Source organism: Somniosus microcephalus, chromosome 12 (assembly GCF_052327205.1).
Source record: "Somniosus microcephalus isolate GS21.2 chromosome 12, FLI_Smic_1.0, whole genome shotgun sequence".
Taxonomy (NCBI): Eukaryota; Metazoa; Chordata; class Chondrichthyes; order Squaliformes; family Somniosidae; genus Somniosus; species Somniosus microcephalus.
In genome coordinates this window covers 163520297-163541750 of record NC_140998.1, presented here as the reverse complement: position 1 = coordinate 163541750, position 21454 = coordinate 163520297, and the positions used below count along the sequence as shown (strand labels likewise).

General features: G+C 50.3%; 1 protein-coding gene across 1 annotated transcript in view; it reads left to right on the top strand.

Moving 5' to 3' along the window:
• galnt16 (UDP-N-acetyl-alpha-D-galactosamine:polypeptide N-acetylgalactosaminyltransferase 16) overlaps positions 1-21454 on the top strand; it is a 242549-nt gene that overhangs the window by 169408 nt on the left and 51687 nt on the right. The window contains exons 5-7 of the mRNA XM_086003759.1: positions 2706-2771; positions 6756-6877; positions 9285-9372. Of these exons, the coding sequence (XP_085859885.1) occupies positions 2706-2771; positions 6756-6877; positions 9285-9372 (276 nt within the window). The remainder of the gene's footprint in view (positions 1-2705; positions 2772-6755; positions 6878-9284; positions 9373-21454) is intronic.

Below are 21454 nucleotides of genomic sequence, written 5' to 3'. Positions count from 1 at the left end.
AGCATGCAGGTGCAACAGGCGATTAAGAAGGCAAATGGTATGTTGGCCTTCATATCAAGGGGGTTCGAGTATAGGAATAGGGATACCTTACTACAGCTGTACAAGGTGCTGGTGAGACCGCATCTGGAGTATTGTGTACAGTTTTGGTCGCCCCATCTGCGGAAGGATGTTCTTGCCATGGAAAGAGTGCAGCGGCGATTCACCAGGCTGATACCTGGAATGGCGGGAATGACCTACGAGGAGAGATTGAATAGTTTGGGCTTGTACTCACTGGAGTTTAGAAGATTGAGAGGGGATCTCATCGAAACATATAAAATTATGGCAGGCCTGGACAGGCTGAATTCAGAGAGAATGTTTCCAATGGCAGGGGAGCACAGAACCAGGGGCCACAGTCTAAAAATAGCGGGCAAATCATTTAAAACAGAGATGAGGAAGAATTTCTTCACTCAAAGAGTGGTGAGCCTGTGGAATTCCCTGCCACAGAGGGCTGTGAAGGCTAATTCAATAAATATTTTCAAGAGAGAATTGGATATATTTCTGAAGGCTAAGGGGATTAAGGGTTACGGAGAAAAGGCGGGGACGGGGTACTGAACTGGTAAGATCAGCTATGATCTCAGACGAAGATCAGCCATGATCTCATTGAATGGCGGAGCAGGCTCGAAGGGCCGAATGGCCTACTCCTGTTCCTATCTCTATGTTTCTATGTTCTTCCCATTGTCCAGAAACAAGATATGGCGTCTCCTCTCCACAGCGCCAACCAGCACCCTCAGATCATGCTCTGAGAAGCGCTGCGCTCGTTCACGGGCCTTCTCCATCCTTTCAGGCGCTATTTGGGTCCAGCAGCAGTGTTCAGGCCTAGCTGGAGGGCTGCAGTGTCCAGGGCATGGCAGCAGACCAACTCGACCCTTCCCCCTTTAAGAGCTGGCCGGCGCCAGGGTGTCTGCTGTCAATCAAGAAATGACCGCACCTGCGCTGCGCCCGGCCTCGGCGGTATCGCTCAGCACCGCCGGCTTAGCGCCTAAAGATAGTCGTGCATCGCCAGTTTTAGCGCTCGAGCAAACTCTTAGGGCGAAGCTACTGAATATCGGCGAAGTGGCCTCGACTTTGCGCCGGGCGCAAACTTTAGCGGCTGCCCGACTTTACCGCCCCAAAAGTGGCTATACTGAATTTCTAGGCCATAGGGTTAAAAACCAACTCCAGCACGGAGTGCAGTCTTAAAGATTGGGGTATAGGGTCTGGTTTTCCTTTCATGTGACTCAGTGGGTAGCACTCTCGCCTCTGAGTCAAACTCAGTATAAAATTCTATCATATTATGGTCACTCTTCCCTACAGGCCCCTTTACTACAATGTTATTAATTAATAACCCTTTCTCATTGCACAATACTAGATCTAAAATAGCCTGTTCCCTTGTTGGTTCCTCAACATACTGATCTAGAAAACTATCTTGTATACATTCCATGAATTCGTCCTCCACACTATTACTGCAAATTTGGTTTGCCCAGTCTATATGTAGATTAAAGTCCCCCATGATTACTGTATTATCCTTGTTATATGCGCCTCTAATTTCTTCTAAACTCTGGACAATATAGGCCTAGTCTACTCAATCGCTCCTATTAGGACAATCCCCCCATCCCAGGAATCAGTCTGGTGAACCTTCGTTGCACTCTCTCTATGGCAAGTATATCCTTCCTTAGGTAAGGAGACTAAAACTGCACACAACCAGTGTGGTCTCACCAGGGCCCTATATAATTGCAGTAAGATGTCTTTACTCTTATACTCAAATCCTCTTGTAAGAAAGGCCAACATATCATTTGCTTTCCTAATTGCTTGCTGTACCTGCATGTTAACTTTCAGTGATTCCTGTACAAGGACACCCAGGTCCCTCTGAACAATAACATTTCCCAATCTCTCACCATTTAAAAAATACTCTGCTTTTCTATTTTTCCTACCAAAGTGGATAACTTTACATTTCTCCATATTATATTCCATTTGCCATGTTCTTGCCCACTCACTTAGTCTGTCTATATCTCCTTGAAGTCTCTTTGCCTCCTCCTCACAACTTACATTCTCAGCTAGCTTTGTAGGTCTTGCTTGTGACTTGAGGCAATGTGCGTAGAATTTTTACGTCATTACTCTATCGTATACATCAAGTAATGTCTCAGAAATTAGCACAAGAATTCACAGAATCTGTTGACAAACAACAACAATTTATATAGCTGCCTTTAACATAGCAAAATGTCCCACGGCGTTTCACAGAAACATTATCAGACAAAATTTGACACGGTGCCACATAAGGAGATATTAGGACAGGTGACCAATAGCTTGGTCATAGAGGTAGGAATTAAGGAGCATCTTAAAGGAGGAGAGAGGTAGAGAGGCAATACTGCTAACATTTTTCATTTCTCATAAACATCTGTATGAAAGTATAAGATGCAGAGGCAGAGAATAAGAGCCACTGTTAAAAGCTAAATGGCCACATGCAATGTTCCCTGTAAGTTTTTTTTGGGCCACGCGGCCCCTTTAACGGCCTGAGTGGCCCATTCAAAATTCCACACGTGCGTGGTTTTTTCAATTTAAAAGCTGGCTCACCGGCTGCGTGGGACCACTGGAGCTCGTGCAGCTTAAAGGGACCATTGGCCACCTGCATGTTTCACAAGCACACAGTTCATCCCTCAAACATTAACCAGGCCTTGTTTTCCTTTCAGCTGAGGACTGCGAGCTCTTAACCAAGATTCCCAAAATCAAGTGTTTAAGGAACACGAGGCGGGAAGGTAAGTCAGGATCTAAGAGTCTTTTCCCCCATTCTCCTTGTTCAGTTCAAAGCATATGACAGACTTTGCTAGTCACATGGTCAATCGGTTCAAATGTAGTCCCCATGTAGTCTTCTTTACCATCTGTCAGCCGTGGCTTAGTGGCAGCAATCTTGCTTCTGATTCATGAGAGTGCATGGAATTGGAGTCAATCTATTGGCTTGGATAGGGAATTGGTTAGGAGGCAGGAGACAGAGTGTAGGGATAATGGGTGTGTCCTCCAGTTGGCAGGATGTGACTAGTGGTACCTCCCAGGGATCTGTACTGGGGCTGCAGCTTTTCACTATATATTTATAAACGCCTTGGATGAAGGAATAGAGAGCCCTATATATAAAGTTTACTGACGACACTAAGTTAGGTGGCACAGTGTAGTGTAGATGGGAGCAGAAAGATGCAAAGGGACATTGATAGATTAAGTGAGTGGGCAAAACTGTGGTAGATGGAGTTCAATGTTGGAAAGTGTGAGGTCATCCACTCTGGACCTAAGAAAGATAAATCAGTATTTTCTAAATGGCGAGACGTTGGGACCTGTGGAGGAGCAGAGCGATTTAGGAGTCCAAGCACAGAAATCACTAAAAGCTAGAGACAGGTACAAAAAATCATTAAATAGGCGAACGGAACGTTGGCCTTTATGTCAAGAGGGCTGGAATACAAAGGGGTGTAAAGTTATGTTACAGCTGGTTAGACCCCAGCTGGAGAATGCCCAGTTCTGGGCACCGCACCTTAGGAAGGATATGATACCGGGGCTAAAAGGGTTAAATTATGAGGACAGCTTACATCGACTAGGTTTATAGTCCCTTGAGTATAGCAGATTAAGGGGTGATCTAATTGAAGTATTTAAGATGATTAAGGATTTGAGAGGGTAGATAGAGATCAACTATTTCCTCTGGTGAGAGAGTCCAGAACAAGAGGGCATAACCTTAAAATTAGAGCGAGGCTGTTCAGGGGTGATGTCAGGAAACACTTCTTCACAAACAGGGTAGTGGAAACCTGGAATTCTCTCCCCCAAAAAGCTGTTGATGCTGGAGGTCAATTGGAAAATTTGAAAACCGAGATTAATAGATTTTTGTTGGGTAAGAATATTAAGGGTTATGGACCAAGGCAGGGTAGATGGAGTTAAGATACAGATCAGCCATGATCTAATTGAATGTCAGGCTCGAGGAGCTGAATGACCTCCTTCTGTTCCTATGTTCTTCTGAGTCAGAAGGTTGTGGTTTCACGTCCCACTCCAAAGACTTGAGCACATAATCCAGGCTGACACCTCTCAAGTGGACTGAAAACATTCCAGGAAAATATTCTCAATACTTACTTTTAGCTCTTGGGTTCCATCGCCTGTGGGACTGGTCGGAGTGAACACGGCGCAGGCTCTGACCAGTTCTAACCTATTTACGTCCCAGAACCCCGATTTTCACATTAAAAGGGGCCCATCATCTGAAACAGGCGAGTGCTTTGGACACCTGTCAGTAGGACCATTTCAAAATGGCACCAGCCCTATCGTTGGAGTTAACAGCAGGGCGTAAGCTTACTGACCCCATTTTGAGGCCATTGCCACCCCATTAACACAGGCGAAGGGGGTGAAAAGTCATCCTCCCATCTGTCTCTTCCCCACTCCTCTCCTTTCCGCCACTCCTTTGCCCCAGTTTCCCTCAGGTTGCGCACTTCTTTCGGCTGAGGGAATGGGGAGCCGCTTCCAGCGATGCCAGCTAGGAACATCGGAACAGGAGGAGGCCATTTAGCCCCTTGAGCCTGTTCTGCTATTCAATAAGATCATGGCTGATCTGCGACCTAACTCCATATACCCCTTTGCCCATATCCCTTAATACCTTTGGTTAACGAAAATCTATCAATCTCCGATTTAAAATTAACAATTGACCTTGCACCAATTGCTGTTTGCGGAAGAGAGTTCCAAACTTCTACCACCCTTTGTGTGTAGAAGTCTTTACTAACTTCACTCTGATTTTTAGGCTATGTCCCCTAATCCTAGACTCCCCAACCAGCGAAAATAGTTTCTCTCTCTCTACCGTATCAGTTCCCCTTAATATCTTGAAAAATTTGATCAAATCACCCCTTAATCTTCTAAATTCCGGGGAATACAACCCTAATTTGTGTAATCACTCCTTGTAATTTAACCTTTGGGGGGGGAAAATTGGGTTGTGGCCCCTTTGGGGCGCTAACTTCGCCGGGGCGTTACTTTACCCGAAAAGGTTAGCGCCCCCACACCCGAAATTGAATGGTAGCGCCCTAAGCAGGAGGCGGGGCGCTACTGGAAGCGCTCCCCTTCCCTCTTGGAGCGCTCCCATTGAATAGCACGGTGCTACGTGCAGATGCGCCACGCGCGTCGGGACGTAACGCCGCGGTACCGCAGGCCTCCCTCTCCTGGTCAAAGGGGAGGGCCCTAGCCCAGCGCACACCGGGGCCCCGCTGGACCACCGGGGAGTGGGGTGCCGGCAAAAGAACCCGGTACTCGAGGAGTGCCAGGCTGACCGATCGCGGCAGGCACCCCGCAGGAGGAGGCGAGAGGGGGCAGGTGCTGGCAGGCGGCCCAAAAAAAATGGCTGCCCGGCACCTGCCCTTTAACTTGCGCCGCCCCAGCAGCAAACACAGCACCCTGACCCTGTCGGACATAGCATCTGGCGGTAGGTCAGGGGGTGCAAGCCAAGTTTGCGGCCGAGGCGTGAGCAGGGCGCTGTGCGCACGGCAATGACATCATCACCGGAGGCGTAGCGCCATGGGGCGCTACCGGCTACCGCTAACCTCCCGCTGAATTTCGCAGGAGGCGTTGGCGGCGCTGTGCCCGGGCGCTTGGTGCTTTGCGCCCCATTAGTGCCCCCGGGGTGCTAACGGGAGGTGCAAGACAACCAAATTTTTCCCCCTTGAAGTCCGAGTGTCATTCTGGTAAACCTACGCTGCACTCCCTCCAAGGCCAATATATCCTTCCTAAAGTGGTGCCCAGAACTGCTGACAGTACTCCAGGTGTGGTCTAACCAGGGCTTTGTACAGCTGCAGCCTAACTTCTACCCCCTTGTATTCTAGTCCTCTAGATATAAAGGCCAGCATTCCATTATCCCTTTTGATTATTTTCTGTACCTGTCCATGACATTTTAATGATCTGTGCAGAAACTGGTCCGGATCACATTCCGTGCGGTTTTCCCTTCTCCTATGGGAGGTGCCCAGCCTCTGCACGGCCAAATGCCGAGATCAGAACAACCAGCGCTGTCAAGAATTGAACCTGAATTCCTGCAGCACCATGGACACAGAACGTCATTGTGCCAAAATGTTGATGCCATTTCTAAAGGTGGTCTTTTCGCCCAGGGGGTCGTGTCTGAATTACCGGCGGATTAACGTGACCGGATGACAGGCAAGCCTCTGTGAATTGCTCCATGGCCTCACCACTCCCTTTCTCTGTAACCCATGAACCCTCCGAGATCTCTGCGCTCCTTCAATTCTGCATCCCTGATTTTAATCACTCCACCATTGGCGGTCATGCCTTCAACTCTCAAGGCCCTAAGCTCTGGAATTCCCTCCCTACTTTAAAATTGAAGTAACAGAGCAGCAGGTCAGAGACACAGCAGATGAGTCTTGCGGAGTAGTCCAGTGTAGGAGCGTCATCTTGATGTACAGAGAAGTCCAGGAATTTGGAAGCCAAAATTGAGAAAAGATCCAAGAGCTCTTTGATTAATTGTTTGGCTCTATTACTTCCTCTAACTTCTTTTCTACTTCCAGCCTGGTTTCTACTGCTCTTCCTTCTTCAATTCTTAGTCCTCTTTAAAACCTAACTCTTTGACCAAGCTTTTGGTCAGCTGTTCTACTATCTCCTTACATGTCTGATAACATGTTCTGCCTGATAACGCTCCTGTGAAGCACCTTGGGATGTTTTACTACGTTAAAGGTGCTATATAAATACATGTTGTTTTGTTTTAGCGTAAAATGCTTCTCTGTCTGTAGGGCTAATCCGCTCGCGGGTGAAGGGAGCTGATGCCGCGACTGCAGAGGTCCTAACCTTCCTCGACAGTCACTGCGAGGTAAACAAGGACTGGCTACAACCGCTCTTGCAAAGAGTTAACGAGGTGAGTCTCTGTAAGTTGTTCTCTACTAAAATGGCATTGGCAGTTTAAGGGTGTGGCCAAGGGGATGGGGTCAGAGGGTAAACACGTGTGCTTGTCAAGTTGAGGGCTGTCAGTGGTGGAGAATGAACCATTCTCGGGCAAGGCCAGCATTTCATTTCCCATGCCTAGTTGCCCTTGACAAGGTGGTGGTGGGCTGCCTTCTTGAACCGTGTGGTGATGGTGCTCCCACAGTGCTGTTAGGGAGGGAGTTCCAGGATTTTGACCCAGCGACGATGAAGGATCGGTGATATACTTCCAAGTCAGGATGGTGTGTGTGACTTGGTGGGGAACTTGGGGGTGGTATTGTTGCCATGCGCCTGCTGCCCTTGTCCTTTGTGATCGAGGTCGCGGGTTTGGGAGACTAGCAGGAGCTTGCCTCTGCCCAGTTCCCTAGAGCACCCTTACTCCACTAATGGGACATTTGTTCCCGTTTCCCACTTCAGACATCCTCGTGAGTGAGATTGCCAATTCAGTTTGACTTTCTGTCAAGTTCTAAGCAGCTTGGTGCTGTGAACACCACTCACGAGGACCGGATTGAGATTGCCCAGCTCATTTGAACCATCCTATGCTAACACCTTGTTGCTTCCATGAACTTGCATCAATTCTTCAAGCTGCCGTCTCTCAGAATGGGGTGGGGAGCAGAGTTGAAGAGTATTCAGTCCCATTGTTACTAGACGATACCAGGGAGAGGTGTAGCCAGTGTTTTTGTTGATAGCCACGACCCCAGCAGCTTTCAGGTGATTAATAAGTCAGAGCAGAAATGTTTTCTGATTGTAGATCTCTTTCACTCTGCATTCCCCCCTCCCCCATTCTCTTCCTTTCCTCTCCTCCTTGGGGGTAGGTACCGAGGTAAGCTGAGTCTCTTTAGGGTTGAGGTGACTCTGAGATAGAAGAAAGAAAGACTTGCATTTTTATAGTACCTTTCACAACCTCAGGATGTCCCAAAGTGCTTTACAGCCAATTAAGTACTTTTGAAGTGTAGTCACTGTTGTAATGTAGGAAACACGGCAGCCAATTTGCGCACAGCAAGCTCCCACAAACAGCAATATGATAATGTCCAGATAACCTGTTTTGGTGATTTTGGTTGAGGGATAAATATTGGCCAGGACACTGGGGATAACGCCCCTGCTCTTCTTTCAATAGTGCCATGGGACCTTTTAAGTCCACCTGAGAGGGCAGACAGGGCCTCGGTTTAACATCTCATCGAAAGACGGCACCTTCGACAGTGCAGCACTCCCTCAGCACTGCACTGGGAGTGTCATCCTGGATTCTGTGCTCAAGTCTCTGGAGTTGGGATTTAGACAAGTTGAGTGAGTGGGCAAATACATGGCAGATGCAGTATAACATGGATAAATGTGAAATTATCCACTTCGGTCGGAAAAACAGAAAGGTAGAGTATTATTTAAATGGTGATAGATTGGGAAATGCTGATGTACAAGGGGACCTGTCCTTGTACACCAGTCACTGAAAGCAAACATGCAGGTGCAGCAAGCAGTTAGGAAGGCAAATGGTATGTTGGCCTTCATTGCAAGAGGATTTGAGTACAGGAGCAAGGATGTCTTACTACAGTTGTACAGGGCCTTGGTGAGACCACACCTAGAGTGGAGTACTGTGTGCAGATTTGGTCTCCTTACCTAAGAAAGGATATACTTGCCATAGAGGGAGTGCAGCGAAGGTTCACCAGACAGATTCCTGGGATGGCAGGACTGTCGTATGAGGAGAGATTGGGTCGACTAGGCCTGTATTCACTAGAGTTTAGAAGAATGAGAGGGGATCTCATTGAAACGTATAAAATTCTGACAGGGCTAGACAGACTGGATGCAGAGAGGATGTTTCCCCTGGCTGGGGGGTCTAGAACGAGGGGACACAGTCTCAGGATACGGGGTAGGACATTTAGGACTGAGATGAGGAGAAATTTCTTCACTCAGAGGGTGGTGAACCTGTGGAATTCTCTACCACAGAAGGCTGTGGAGGCCAAGTCACTGAATATATTTAAGGAGATAGATAGACTTCTAGATACAAAAGGCATCAAGGGGTATGGGGAGAGAGCGGGAATATGGTATTGAGATAGAGGATCAGCCATGAACGTATTGAATGGCGGAGCAGGCTCGAAGGGCCGAATGGCCTACTCCTGCTCCTATGTTTCTATCTTGCTGTGCACAAATTGTGTGACATCAGTAACTTTGCTTCAAAAATTAATCTATTGATTGTAAAGTGCTTTGGGGCATCATGAGGATGTGGTAAAGCACTCTACCAATGCAAGTGCTTCCTTGTATTGGGGAGACCCTGTAAATATTTTCCTTTTCCCTGTTGTATGAAGCAGTTCCCTGATGCTGACCGCACCCACTTTCTCTTCCCTACCCTCCAGGATTACACTCGTGTGGCGAGTCCGATCATCGACGTCATAAGCCTGGACAACTTTGCTTACCTGGCTGCATCTGCTGATCTGAGAGGAGGTACACAGTATCTTTGGATTGTCACTGTTTGCTTTAAAAATGTGTTAAAGAAATCAAGATAAGAAAGACTAGGCCTGAGCCTAGATTGGGTGAGAGATCTGGATTGGCTTGGTGTCTTCTGGGTGATTCCGGATCTATATCCCTTGATACCCTTACCTAATAAAAATCTGTTGATCTTGGTCTTGAAAATTTCAATTGTCCCCCAGCGTCCACAGCCTTTTTGGGGGAGAGAGTTCCAGATTTCTACGACCCTTTGTGTGAAGGAGTGCTTCTTGATTTCACTCCTGAATGGCCTAGCTTGAATTTTAAGATTTGTACTGGACTCCCCCCAGCAGAGGTAATAGTTTTTCTCTATCTACCCTATTGAATCCTTGTAAACATCCCGATTAGATCACCCCTCAGCCAACAGAGGACTGATAGTGGTGGTTTTGAAAGGAAGGGGGACAGAGGAGGCAATTAACAATGCCAATCAGCATTAGGACCAGGAGCGATAGCTGAGTCATCAGGAGCTGAACGGGAGGGGAGCAAGAGGGCTAGAAGTGAGTTTCATAGAAGAGTTGAGCTTCAAGAGGATGGTGGGGGAGTGGAGAGCAGTGTGATGAGTCTCGATCTCCAGAGTGTGGATCCAGGGAGGAGGATGAGCGTTTAGGAGGGATTGGTTGGAGCTTTGTAAGTTCAGGAGAGGAAGGATCAGAGAAGCATTGGCTCTTGTGGTGTTGATAAATTCTTAGAATTAGAATAAAATAGGTAAATATATTACCTGTCAAAGTACTGGCGATGTATTTGAGAATTAACTACACTTGCCCAGCATTGTTGCACAAGGGTATCTTGCCATTTCTCTCAAAGAATTGCAGGTACATTTTTATGTCTGAGGTTATTAAACTGTAAGAACATGAAGGAAGGCGGGGCTGCTGGTGTCACCTCCGGGCCACTTTGGAGAACATGTGGAATGGCTTTGTTTAGTTGCTCTGATTGGAGCAGAAATGTTCTTCCACTCTCCATAAACTAAAGCTCATCCAGACCTCTGCTATCCATATCCTAACTTGCACCAAGTCCCGTTTAGCCATCACCCCTGTGCTTGCTGACCTACATCCATGAATGCCTCAAATTTAAATTTCCCATCCTTGTTTTCAAATCCTTCCATGGCCTCACCCCTCTCTATCTCTGTAACCTCCTCCAGCCCTACAACCCTTCGAGATCTCTGCGCTCCTCCAATTCTGCGTTCCTCTTGCGCATCCCCGATTTTAATCGCTCCTCCATTGGTGGCCGTGCCTTCAGCTGCCTAGGCCCTAAGCTCTGGAATTCCCTCCCTAAACCTCTCTGCCTCTCTACCTCTCCTTCTCCTTTAATATGCTCCTTAAAACCTACCTCTTTGACCAAGCTTTTCCAAAAGGCATTCGATAAGGTGCCAGATAAAAGGTTGTTAAGCAAGATATGGACTCATGGGGATGGGGGTAATATATTGGCATGGATAGAAGATTGGTTAACGGACAGAAAACAGAGAGTAGCGATAAATGGGTCATTTTCAGGTTGGCAGGCTGTAACTAGTGGGGTGTCGCAAGGATCAGTGTTGAGGCCTCAACTATTTACAATCTATATTAATGACGTGGATGAAGGGTGTAATGTATCCAAGTTTGCTGATGATAAAAAGCTAGGTGGGACAGTAAGCTGTGAGGAGAACACAAAAAGCCTGCAAAGGGATATAGATAGACTAAGTGAGTGGGCAATAAGGTAACAGATGGAGTATAATGTGGGGAAATGTGAGGTTATTCACTTTGGTAGGGAGAATAGAAAAACAGAATATTTTTTAAATGGTGAGAATGTAGGAACGGAGGTTCCTACCTGAATAATGGAGTTCGACTCAGTGAATCAAAATAACAAAGTTTAATAAACAAACAAGTTAACTGGTAAACTACAGGAGAAGGATTACACAGGTCTGTCTCCTTGCCAGGCCCTCGAAGACTGCTTTAAGGCCCTGGAAGCTGACATCATGACGTCATCACGTTCTCCGCGCCACTCGCGGTCACGTGATCGGCGTCATGACGTCATCACGCAGAGTGCAAGAAAGTACATACAGTATAGTTAACAGACAGTTTAAAGGTGCAGTCCACAGCTGCACTACACTGTAGTTAAAGGGATTATTACTAATTGCCCTGAGTCTCTTGGTGGCTCCGCCACAAGAAACTATTAAATGTTGGTCATCAGAGAGATTTAGGTGTCCTCATACAGGAAACACAGAAAGTTAGCATGCAGGTACAGCAAGCAATTAGAAAGGCAAATGGCATGTTGGCCTTTATTGCAAGGGGGTTGGAGTATAAGAGTAAGGAAGTCTTGCTACAATTGTACAGGGCCTTGGTGAGACCACACCTGGAGTACTGTGCACACTTTTGGTGGTCTTATCTAGAAGGACATACTTGCCTTGGAGGTGGTGCAACGAAGGTTCATTAGATTGATTCCTAGGATGAGAGGGCTGTCCTATGAGGAGAGATTGAGTAGATTGGGCCTATACTCTCTGGAGTTCAGAAGAATGAGAGGTGATCTCATTGACACATATAAGATTCTGAAGAGGATTGACAGGGTAGATGCTGAGAGGTTGTTTCCCCTGGCTGGAGAGTCTAGGGGGCATAGTCTCAGGATAAGGGGTAGTGTAGGAACAGAGGTTCCTATCCGAATAATGAAGTTCAACTCAGTGAAACAAAATAACAAAGTTTATTAAACAAACAACTTAACTGGTAACACTACAGGAGAAGATGTACACAGGTCTGTGCAGCCCCACAGCACCTCAAAGACTGCTGCAAAGTACTGGAAGCTGACGTCATGACGTCATCACGTTCTCCGCGCCAACTGGCGGTCATGTGATCGGTGTCATGACGTCATCACGCGGAAATGCAAGAAAGTACATACAGTTTAAAGGTGCAGTCCACAGCTGCACTACACGGTAGTTAAAGGGATGATTACTAATTGCCCTGAGTCTCTTAGTGGCTCCGCCACAGGCGCCCCCCCAGAATTCTCTTTAACAGACAGTGTCAAACAAACAGGAGGTTTGATGATCCTGCCCGAACGACTACGAACTTCAGGCAGTGGAACGTTGGGAGACGAGCCGGTGCTTGGCTGTGTCTGAAGCAGCACATCCGGGGTGGAGGAAACAGTAGCAGAAGGTGTGGGCCAGGATGAGGCAGAAGCAGGCAGTTCAGTGGTGGGCTGTTGCATAACTGGTCTGGCAGTCAACGGTGGTCGTCCACGGCGAGGTGGCTGGGTGGCAACAACTGGTTCACTCCGATCTAAATGGGCTGGTTTAAGTTGGTCGATAGAGATGGTATCAGACTTGCCTCCCACTTCGACCGTGAAAATTCTTTCTCCCAATGAGATGACACGAAACGGTCCAGTATAAGGTGGTCTGAGTGTATCTCTATGAGCGTCCTGCTGAATAAAAACATAATCGGAACTCATAAGTTCTGCCGGAACATGAGGCCTCTGTAGGCTGTGATGCGAGGTTGGAATAGGCAGGAAATTCTTTGCCATCTCGTGATGCTGAAGGAGCTGCTGAGCAGGCGACCACGGTTCTGTATGTGGAAGGAGGAAGTCCCCTGGTACTCGAAGTGCTTGACCATAGACTAACTCAGCCGATGAAGCCTGGAGGTCATCCTTGGGGGCTGTGCGGAGGCCTAGCATCACCCAGGGGAGTCTGTCCACCCAGTTGGGACCACGCAAGCTGGCATGGAGGGACGCCTTGAGAGACCGATGAAACCTCTCGCATAGACCGTTCGCTTGCGGATGGTAAGCGGTGGTATGGTGCAGCTTGGTATCCAAGCCCTGTGCAACTGCGTTCCAAAACTCTGACGTGAATTGTGGACCTCGGTCAGAGGAGATGTCAGATGGCACCCCAAACCGGGCCACCCACGACGAAATAAACGCCCTGGATACATCCGCTGCAGTGGTAGCAACCAAGGGAATCGCCTCTGGTCACCTGGTAGTGCGGTCCACTATTGTCAGGAGATGCATGAAACCCCGCGAAGCGGGGAGGGGACCCACTAAGTCCACATGTACGTGATCGAAACGGCGTTCTGGCACCGGGAAGATGGCCACTGGAGCCTTAACATGACGATGGACCTTTGATTTTTGACAGTCCACGCAATTGTTTGTCCAGTCCCGAACGTCCAAATGCATTCCCTTCCAAACAAATTTGCGGGACATGAGCCGTTGTGAAGCTCGCATCCCCAGGTGTGATAAGCCGTGTATAGTCTGAAAAATCTTCTTACGCCATTCGACTGGCACAATGGGCCGGGGCACTCCCATGGCTGTGTCACACAAGAGCGTGGTTCCTGCTGATTGGAACATAACATCGGCTACCTGCAAACTAGAAGGCGTAGTCCGATACGCCTGAACTTTGGGATCTGCCAGTTGTTCTTCCACTAACCCAACGAAATCAATTCCCAGGTGAACTGCCTGGACTGGGGCACGTGAAAGGCAATCAGCCACGAGATTATCTTTGCCGGACACATGTCATAAATCCGTTGTAAATTCGGATATGAGTGTAAGGTGGCGTTGTTGTCGAGCTGACCATGGCTCCGCCGTTTTGGCCATTGTGAAAGTGAGCGGCTTATGGTCCACGAACGCAGTGAACGGGTGCCCTTCTAGGAGAAAACGGAAATGCCGGATGGCCAAAAACAGGGCCAGCAACTCCCTGTCAAAAGTGCTATATTTTCGCTCGTTCATGCGCAGTTGGCGGCTAAAAAAAGCCAATGGCCGTCGACCCATTGTTCCTGAACCGCCCCAATGGCGTAATCGGAGGCATTGGTAGTAAGGGCGATGGTCGCGCCCGGGAGTGGGTGTGCAAGCATAGGTGCGTCTGCCAACGCCGCCTTGGTGTCAAGGAACGCCTGGTCCATCTGCGGTGTCCAAATGATAACATCTTTGCCCGACTTCCCTTTGAGTGCTTCGTACAGCGGCTGCATCAACTGGGCTGCCTTGGGGACAAAACGATGATAAAAATTTACCATCCCCAGGAACTCCTGAAGAGATTTGAGTATGTGAGGCCGCGGGAATGCCGTAACTGCCTCTACCTTGGTGGCCAGTGGGACGGCGCCTTCTGAGGTAATCCTATGCCCCAGAAAGTCAATGCTGGTTAACCCAAACTGGCATTTGGCTAGGTTTATGATGAGGCCATGTTGACTGAGACGGGCAAAGAGTGTACGCAAATGGGCCATATGCTCCTTCGTATCCTTACCAGCGATGAGAATGTCATCCAAGTAAACGAAAATGAAGGGAAGGTCCCGTAACACAGAGTCCATGAGTCGCTGAAAGGCCTGAGCCGCATTTTTCAATCCGAACGGCATTCGGAGGAACTCAAAAAGGCCAAATGGTGTGATGAACGCCGTTTTGGGGACGTCTTGAGGGTGCACAGGAACTTGGTGATATCCATGGACGAGATCTACTTTGGAAAATACTGAGTTGCCAGCCAGATGGGCCGAAAAATCTTGTATATGCGGTATTGGATACCTATCCGGCATAGTGGCTTCGTTAAGGCGTCTGTAATCCCCGCAAGGCCTCCATCCGCCACCTGGTTTAGGTACAATGAGTAGTGGGGAGGACCAAGGACTATCGGAGTGTCGGACAATCCCAAGGCGCTCCATGGTCTGAAACTCCGCCTTTGCAGCTGCAAGCTTTCCGGGTTCCAATCTTTGTGCCCGAGCGTAAACAGGCGATCCCGTCGTGGTGATGTGATGCGCCACACCGTGCCTCGCGACTGCTGCCGAAAATGTAGGCCTGGTGAGCTCCGGGAACTCGCCGAGTAGGCGCATAAACCCTTCCTGCGATGGAACCGCACAGGCGACCGACCAGGAGACAGCGGTGCTGCGGTGGCAAGGCACCGCGTGGAAAGTGGACGCATTAATGAGTCGACAATGTCGAACATCGACCAGAAAGCCATTGGCACAGAAAAAATCAGCCCCCAGGATGGCCTGTGATACTTTGCCATTATAAACTCCCACACAAAACGCTGACCTCCGAGAGTTAAATTAACTGTCCGTTTACTGAACGTGCGAATGGTCGCACCATTGGCTGCCTCGAGGGAAAGACCGTGACCGCCGGATTGCAGATCCAGCTTTGAAACTGGCAAAATACTGCACTGAGAACCAGTGTCACACAGGAATCGTCGCCCTGTCATGGAATCCGTAATGTAGAGGAGTTTTCCCGCTGAACCGACTGCCATGGTGAACTGGGTGTGTTTTTCAGACCCTGTCATAATCACCGCAGCTCGTGGGCTGGCTGGAGATTTTTTTTCAGCGAAACTGCAGGGAGGACGGCAGCGGCGAGCCTTGGCGCCAAAACGGGTGTGGTACATACACCAGCCTGCTGAAGGAGGGCTGGACTTCACTCACATAGGGGAAAGGCGCCTCGTGGCTGCACAACTCTGCTGTGTGACCGTAAAAATCTTGTCTGCCTCTGCAGCGAGCTCGGCACAGTCCGTAATCGCAGAACTGGCCAAGGCTGCCTGAACTGGTTCAGGTAGCTGGCAGAGGAAGAGTTCTCGAAACAAAAAACATTGAGGCTCCGAACCCAAAAGCGTGAGCATCTGGCTCATCAATTGCGATGGTTTTGAGTCCCCAAGGCCGGGCATAGCAATAAGCCTGCGTGCACGCTCCGACTTATTTAAACCAAACACCTGTAGTAAACGAGTTTTTAGAGCTTCATACTTGCCCTCTGCCGGTGGATTGCCAAGGAGGCTGATGACCCGCGAGGCCGTGGCGCTGTCGAGAGCGGAGACCACGTAATAATAACGGGTCGAATCCGCTGTAATCTCCCGGAGTGCGAACTGGGCTTCTGCCTGGAAAAACCATGCTGCTGGTTGCTGTTCCCAGAACTGCAGCAATTTAAGGGCGACGGCGTTCGTATTCATTATAAATATCTCAACGAAAGTTGTCCGACGAGATCGGGGTCACCAATGTAGGAACGGAGGTTCCTATCCGAATAATGAAGTTCGACTCAGTGAAACTGTGGTAAACCACTGTTATACCTGCCTGTATGAGTGTTTGTATTCCACTGTGTACATGTCTGTACATGCCTCGGCTGACTCCTCCCATGAGTCCAGGTATAAAGGTGACTGCTCCACAGTCCCTCTGTATTCTGGACTGGTCGACCACTCGAGGCACACCTTCATTCTCTTGTTAATAAAAGCCTGTTAGTTACTCGCTTAACCTCAGTCTTTTGAGTAATTGATAGCGCATCAATTTTATTAACAAGATTTTTTATAATGGAGAAGATCCTCACACCAGCATGCCTGGACTTAGACCATCGGGAGGCGGACGCATCCACCAAGTTTGCTCACTGGCTTAAGTGCTTTGAAAAATTCCTGATCGCCTCCGCTGCAATGGTCAAATCGGATGAGGACAAACTGGATGTCCTGATCTCCAAAGTGAACCACCGAGCGTACTCGGTCATCCAGGACGCGCCCTCGTACATGGCTGCTCTCAAGCTCCTCAAGGACCAGTACACGCGCCCAGTGAACGAGGTGTACGCCAGGCACCTCCTGGGGAGTCGTAAACAACAACCTGGGGAATCGACCGAGGAATACCTTCAGGCACTGTCTGTGCTTGGCCGGGCCTGTGGTTGTAAGGATGTAAAGGCCGCCGTGTACACAGAGGAACTTATCCGGGACGCTTTTGTGGCGGGCCACAGGTCCAATTACACCCGACAGCGACTGTTGGAGCAGAGTGACCTCGACCTCAACAAGGCCTCTGAACTCGCACTATCATTGGACGCAGCCTACCGGGGCATGGATGCCTACTCCTCTGCACCGTGGACGCCGCGGGGAACGACAGCCTGGGACACGGTAGGACCATCTCATAGCGCCGTGCCACCCCGGCCACATCCCAGCAACGGCCCAACTAACGCAGCAGTGTCCCAAGGCCAGAAATGCTACTTCTGTGGCCAGGCCAAACACCCCAGAGCGCGCTGCCCGGCGAAAAATGTGATCTGCTCGGGCTGCGGGAAGAAGGGACACTACGCCAGTGTTTGCAGGGCCAAAGCCACCCCGAACCCCAGCAGCGCCGCGTGCGGGCCACCATCTTGGGCCTCCCCAGCCATGTGCGAACCACCGGAACAGCAGCCATTTTGGACGCCTCCAGCCACATGGGGATCATGGACGCCGCCATCTTGGACGCCAGCCACCATCTTGGCCCCCAACACCGCCTCATCTGATACCCGCAATGACACACCGACCCCTATGCTGGCCTCCGTTACGCTGGACCAAGCGAGACCACACCAACTGGCCCGGTCTACAATGGACATTAAGGTAAATGGTCACGAAACAATCTGCCTTTTTGACTCTGGGAGCACGGAGAGCTTCATCCACCCCGACACGGTGCGGCGTTGCTCTCTCCCAGTCCTGCCTGCACACCAGCGGATTTCTATGGCCTCCGAGTCCCAGTCGGCGGACATTGGCGGCTACTGCGTGGTGACACTCTTAGTAGACGGGACTGTGTACGATAATTTTAAACTTCTGGTCCTGCCCCACCTCTGCACTGCCGTCCTACTGGGGTTAGATTTCCAGTGCCACCTTAAAAGTGTTACGATGGCGTACGGTGGACCCCTCCCCCCACTCACAGTCCGCAGCCAGCAGCTTCCAAATTGCCCGCCGCGCACCAGGTGCATCCTCTCCACACTCAGAGTCACCCCCCCCCCCACTGTTTGCTAACCTCACCCCTGACTGTAAGCCCATCGCCACAAACAGCAGGCGATACAGTGCCGGGGACAGGGTTTTCATTAAAACCGAAGTGGAGCGGCTCCTGAAGGAGGGGATTATTGAGGGCAGCACCAGCCCCTGGCGAGCCCAGGTTGTGGTCGTTAAGACCTGGTCATCGACTACAGCCAGACAATAAATCGCTACACCCTGCTGGACGCTTACCCACTCCCCCGCATAGCTGATATGGTCAACCAGATCGTGCAGTACCACGTCTTCTCGACCATTGACCTGAAATCAGCGTACCACCAGCTCCCTATCCGCCCTGAGGACCGCCAGTATACTGCCTTTGAGGCAAACGGCCGCCTCTATCACTTCCTTAGGGTTCCCTTTGGCATCACCAACGGGGTCTCCGTCTTCCAAAGGGAGATGGACCGGATGGTCGATCAAAATGCGTTGCAGGCCACTTTCCCATATCTGGACAATGTGACCATCTGCGGCCATGACTTGCAGGACCATGACGCAAACCTCGAAAAATTCCTCTGCACCGCCCAACTCCTGAACCTGACGTATAACAAGGAGAAGTGCATATTCCGCACAACCCGCCTCGCCATCCTTGGCTGTGTTGTGGAACACGGAGTCATCGGTCCCGACCCCGACCGGATGCGTCCCCTTATGGAACTCCCACTGCCTCAAGGCCCTGAAGAGGTGCCTAGGGTTTTTCTCCTATTACGCCCAGTGGGTCCCCTACTATGCGGACAAGGCCCGTCCGCTGATCAAGTCCACCTCTTTTCCCTTGACGGCAGAGGCCCGCTTAGCCTTCCACCGTATCAAGGAAGACATTGCCAAAGCCACCATGCACACAGTGGACGAATCCATCCCCTTCCAGGTGGAAAGCGACGCGTCCGACTTTGCCCTGGCCGCTACCCTTAATCAGGCGGGGAGACCCGTGGCCTTCTTTTCACGAACCCTCCAGGGCCCGGTGAGCAGACACTCCGCTGTTGAGAAGGAGGCCCAGGCTATTGTGGAGGCTGTGCGTCATTGGAGGCACTACCTGGCCGAAAAACGATTTACCCTGCTCACTGACCAGCGTTCAGTTGCTTTTATGTTTAACAACAAGCAGAGGGGCAAAATCAAAAACGACAAGATCTTGAGGTGGAGAATCGAACTTTCCACCTACAATTACGAGATCTTGTACCGGCCCGGGAAGCTCAATGAACCCCCGGATGCTCTATCGCGTGGCACCTGCGCCAGCGCGCAGATCGATAGACTGCGGGCCCTCCACAATGACCTCTGCCACCCGGGGGTCACCAGGTTCTTCCACTTCATCAAGGCCCGCAACCTGCCTTACTCCATTGAGGAGGTCAGGACCATGACCAGGAACTGCCAAGTCTGCGCTGAGTGCAAACCGCACTTTTATAGACCAGACAGGGCTCACCTGATAAAAGCCACTCGCCCCTTCGAGCGCCTGAGCGTTGATTTTAAAGGGCCTCTCCCCTCCTCCGACCGTAATGTGTACTTCCTCAACATTATTGATGAGTACTCCCGTTTCCCGTTCGCCATCCCCTGCCCAGACATGACCAGTGCCACGGTCATTAAATGTCTAAACGACCTCTTCACCCTGTTCGGGTTTCCCAGCTATATCCATAGCGACCGGGGCTCATCGTTTATGAGCGACGAACTCCGCCAGTACCTGCTCGCTAGGGGTATTGCCACAAGCAGGACCACCAGTTACAACCCCCGGGGGAACGGGCAGGTGGAAAGAGAGAATGCGACAGTTTGGAAGGCCGCCCTGCTAGCCTTAAAGTCTAGGGGCCTTCCGACCTCCCGCTGGCAGGATGTGCTCCCCGATGCGCTCCACTCTATTCGGTCACTGCTCTGCACTGCCACTAACGCCACCCCTCATGAGAAAATGTTTGTCTTCCCAAGGAAGTCCACATCGGGGACATCGCTACCGCCATGGCTGACGTCCTCAGGGCCGGTCCTACTGAGAAGACACGTGAGGATCCATAAAACGGACCCCCTGGTCGAGAGGGTCAACCTCCTCCACGCCAACCCCCAGTACGCTTACATTGCGTACCCGGATGGGCGGGAGGACACAGTCTCCATATGAGACCTCGCACCCTCGGGGGCCCCAGTAACCCACTACCCACTACCACCACCCCCCACGATCCAATACCCAACCCCAGCAGATGGCACGCCTGGGCCCCGCGACCCGCTTGACACCCACGAGGACTACACACCAGTGCCCCAGCCTACGCGGGACTCGACGCCGGAAGCTTCACTACCCCTGCTGTCGCCACGTCGATCACAGCGGCAGACAAGACCTCCGGAGAGACTCCAATACACAAACTTTTAATACACTTCACCCCGCCGGACTCATTTTTAAACAAGGGGTGAATGTGGTAAGCCACTGTTATACCTGCCTGTATGAGTGTTTGTATTCCACTGTGTACATGTCTGTACATGCCTCGGCTGACTCCTCCCATGAGTCCAGGTATAAAGGTGACTGCTCCACAGTCCCTCTGTATTCTGGACTGGTCGACCACTCGAGGCACACCTTCATTCTCTTGTTAATAAAAGCCTGTTAGTTACTCGCTTAACCTCAGTCTTTTGAGTAATTGATAGCGCATCAGAAACAAAATAACAAAGTTTATTAAACAAACAACTTAACTGGTAACACTACAGGAGAAGATGTACACAGGTCTGTGCAGCCCCATAGCACCTCAAAGACTGCTGCAAAGTACTGGAAGCTGACGTCGTGACGTCATCACATTCTCCGCGCCAACTGGTGGTCACGTGATCGGCGTCATGACGTCATCACGCGGAAATGCAAGAAAGTACATACAGTTTAAAGGTGCAGTCCACAGCTGCACTACACGGTAGTTAAAGGGATGATTACTAATTGCCCTGAGTCTCTTAGTGGCTCTGCCACAGGAGGCCATTTAAGACTGAGATGAGGAGGAATTTCTTCACTGAGATTTGTGAATCTTTGGAATTCTCTACCCCAGAAGGCTGTGCATGCTCAGTAGTTGAGTATATTCAAGGCTAAGATAGATAGATTTTTGGATGTTAAGGGAATCGAGGGATGTGGAGATCGGGCGGGAAAGTGGAGTTGAGGTGGATGATCACCCATGATCTTATTGAATGGTGGAGCAGGCTCGAGGGGCCGTGTGGCAGAGCAGGCTCGAGGGGCCGTATGTCGGAGCAGGCTCGAGGGGCCATGTGGCGGAGCAGGCTCGAGGGGCCGTGTGGTGGAGCAGGCTCGAGGGGCCGTGTGGCGGAGCAGGCTCGAGGGGCCGTGTGGCGGAGCAGGCTCGAGGGGCCGTGTGGCGGAGCAGGCTCAAAGGGCCGTGTGGTGGAGCAGGCTCGAGGGGCCGTGTGGTGGAGCAGGCTCGAGGG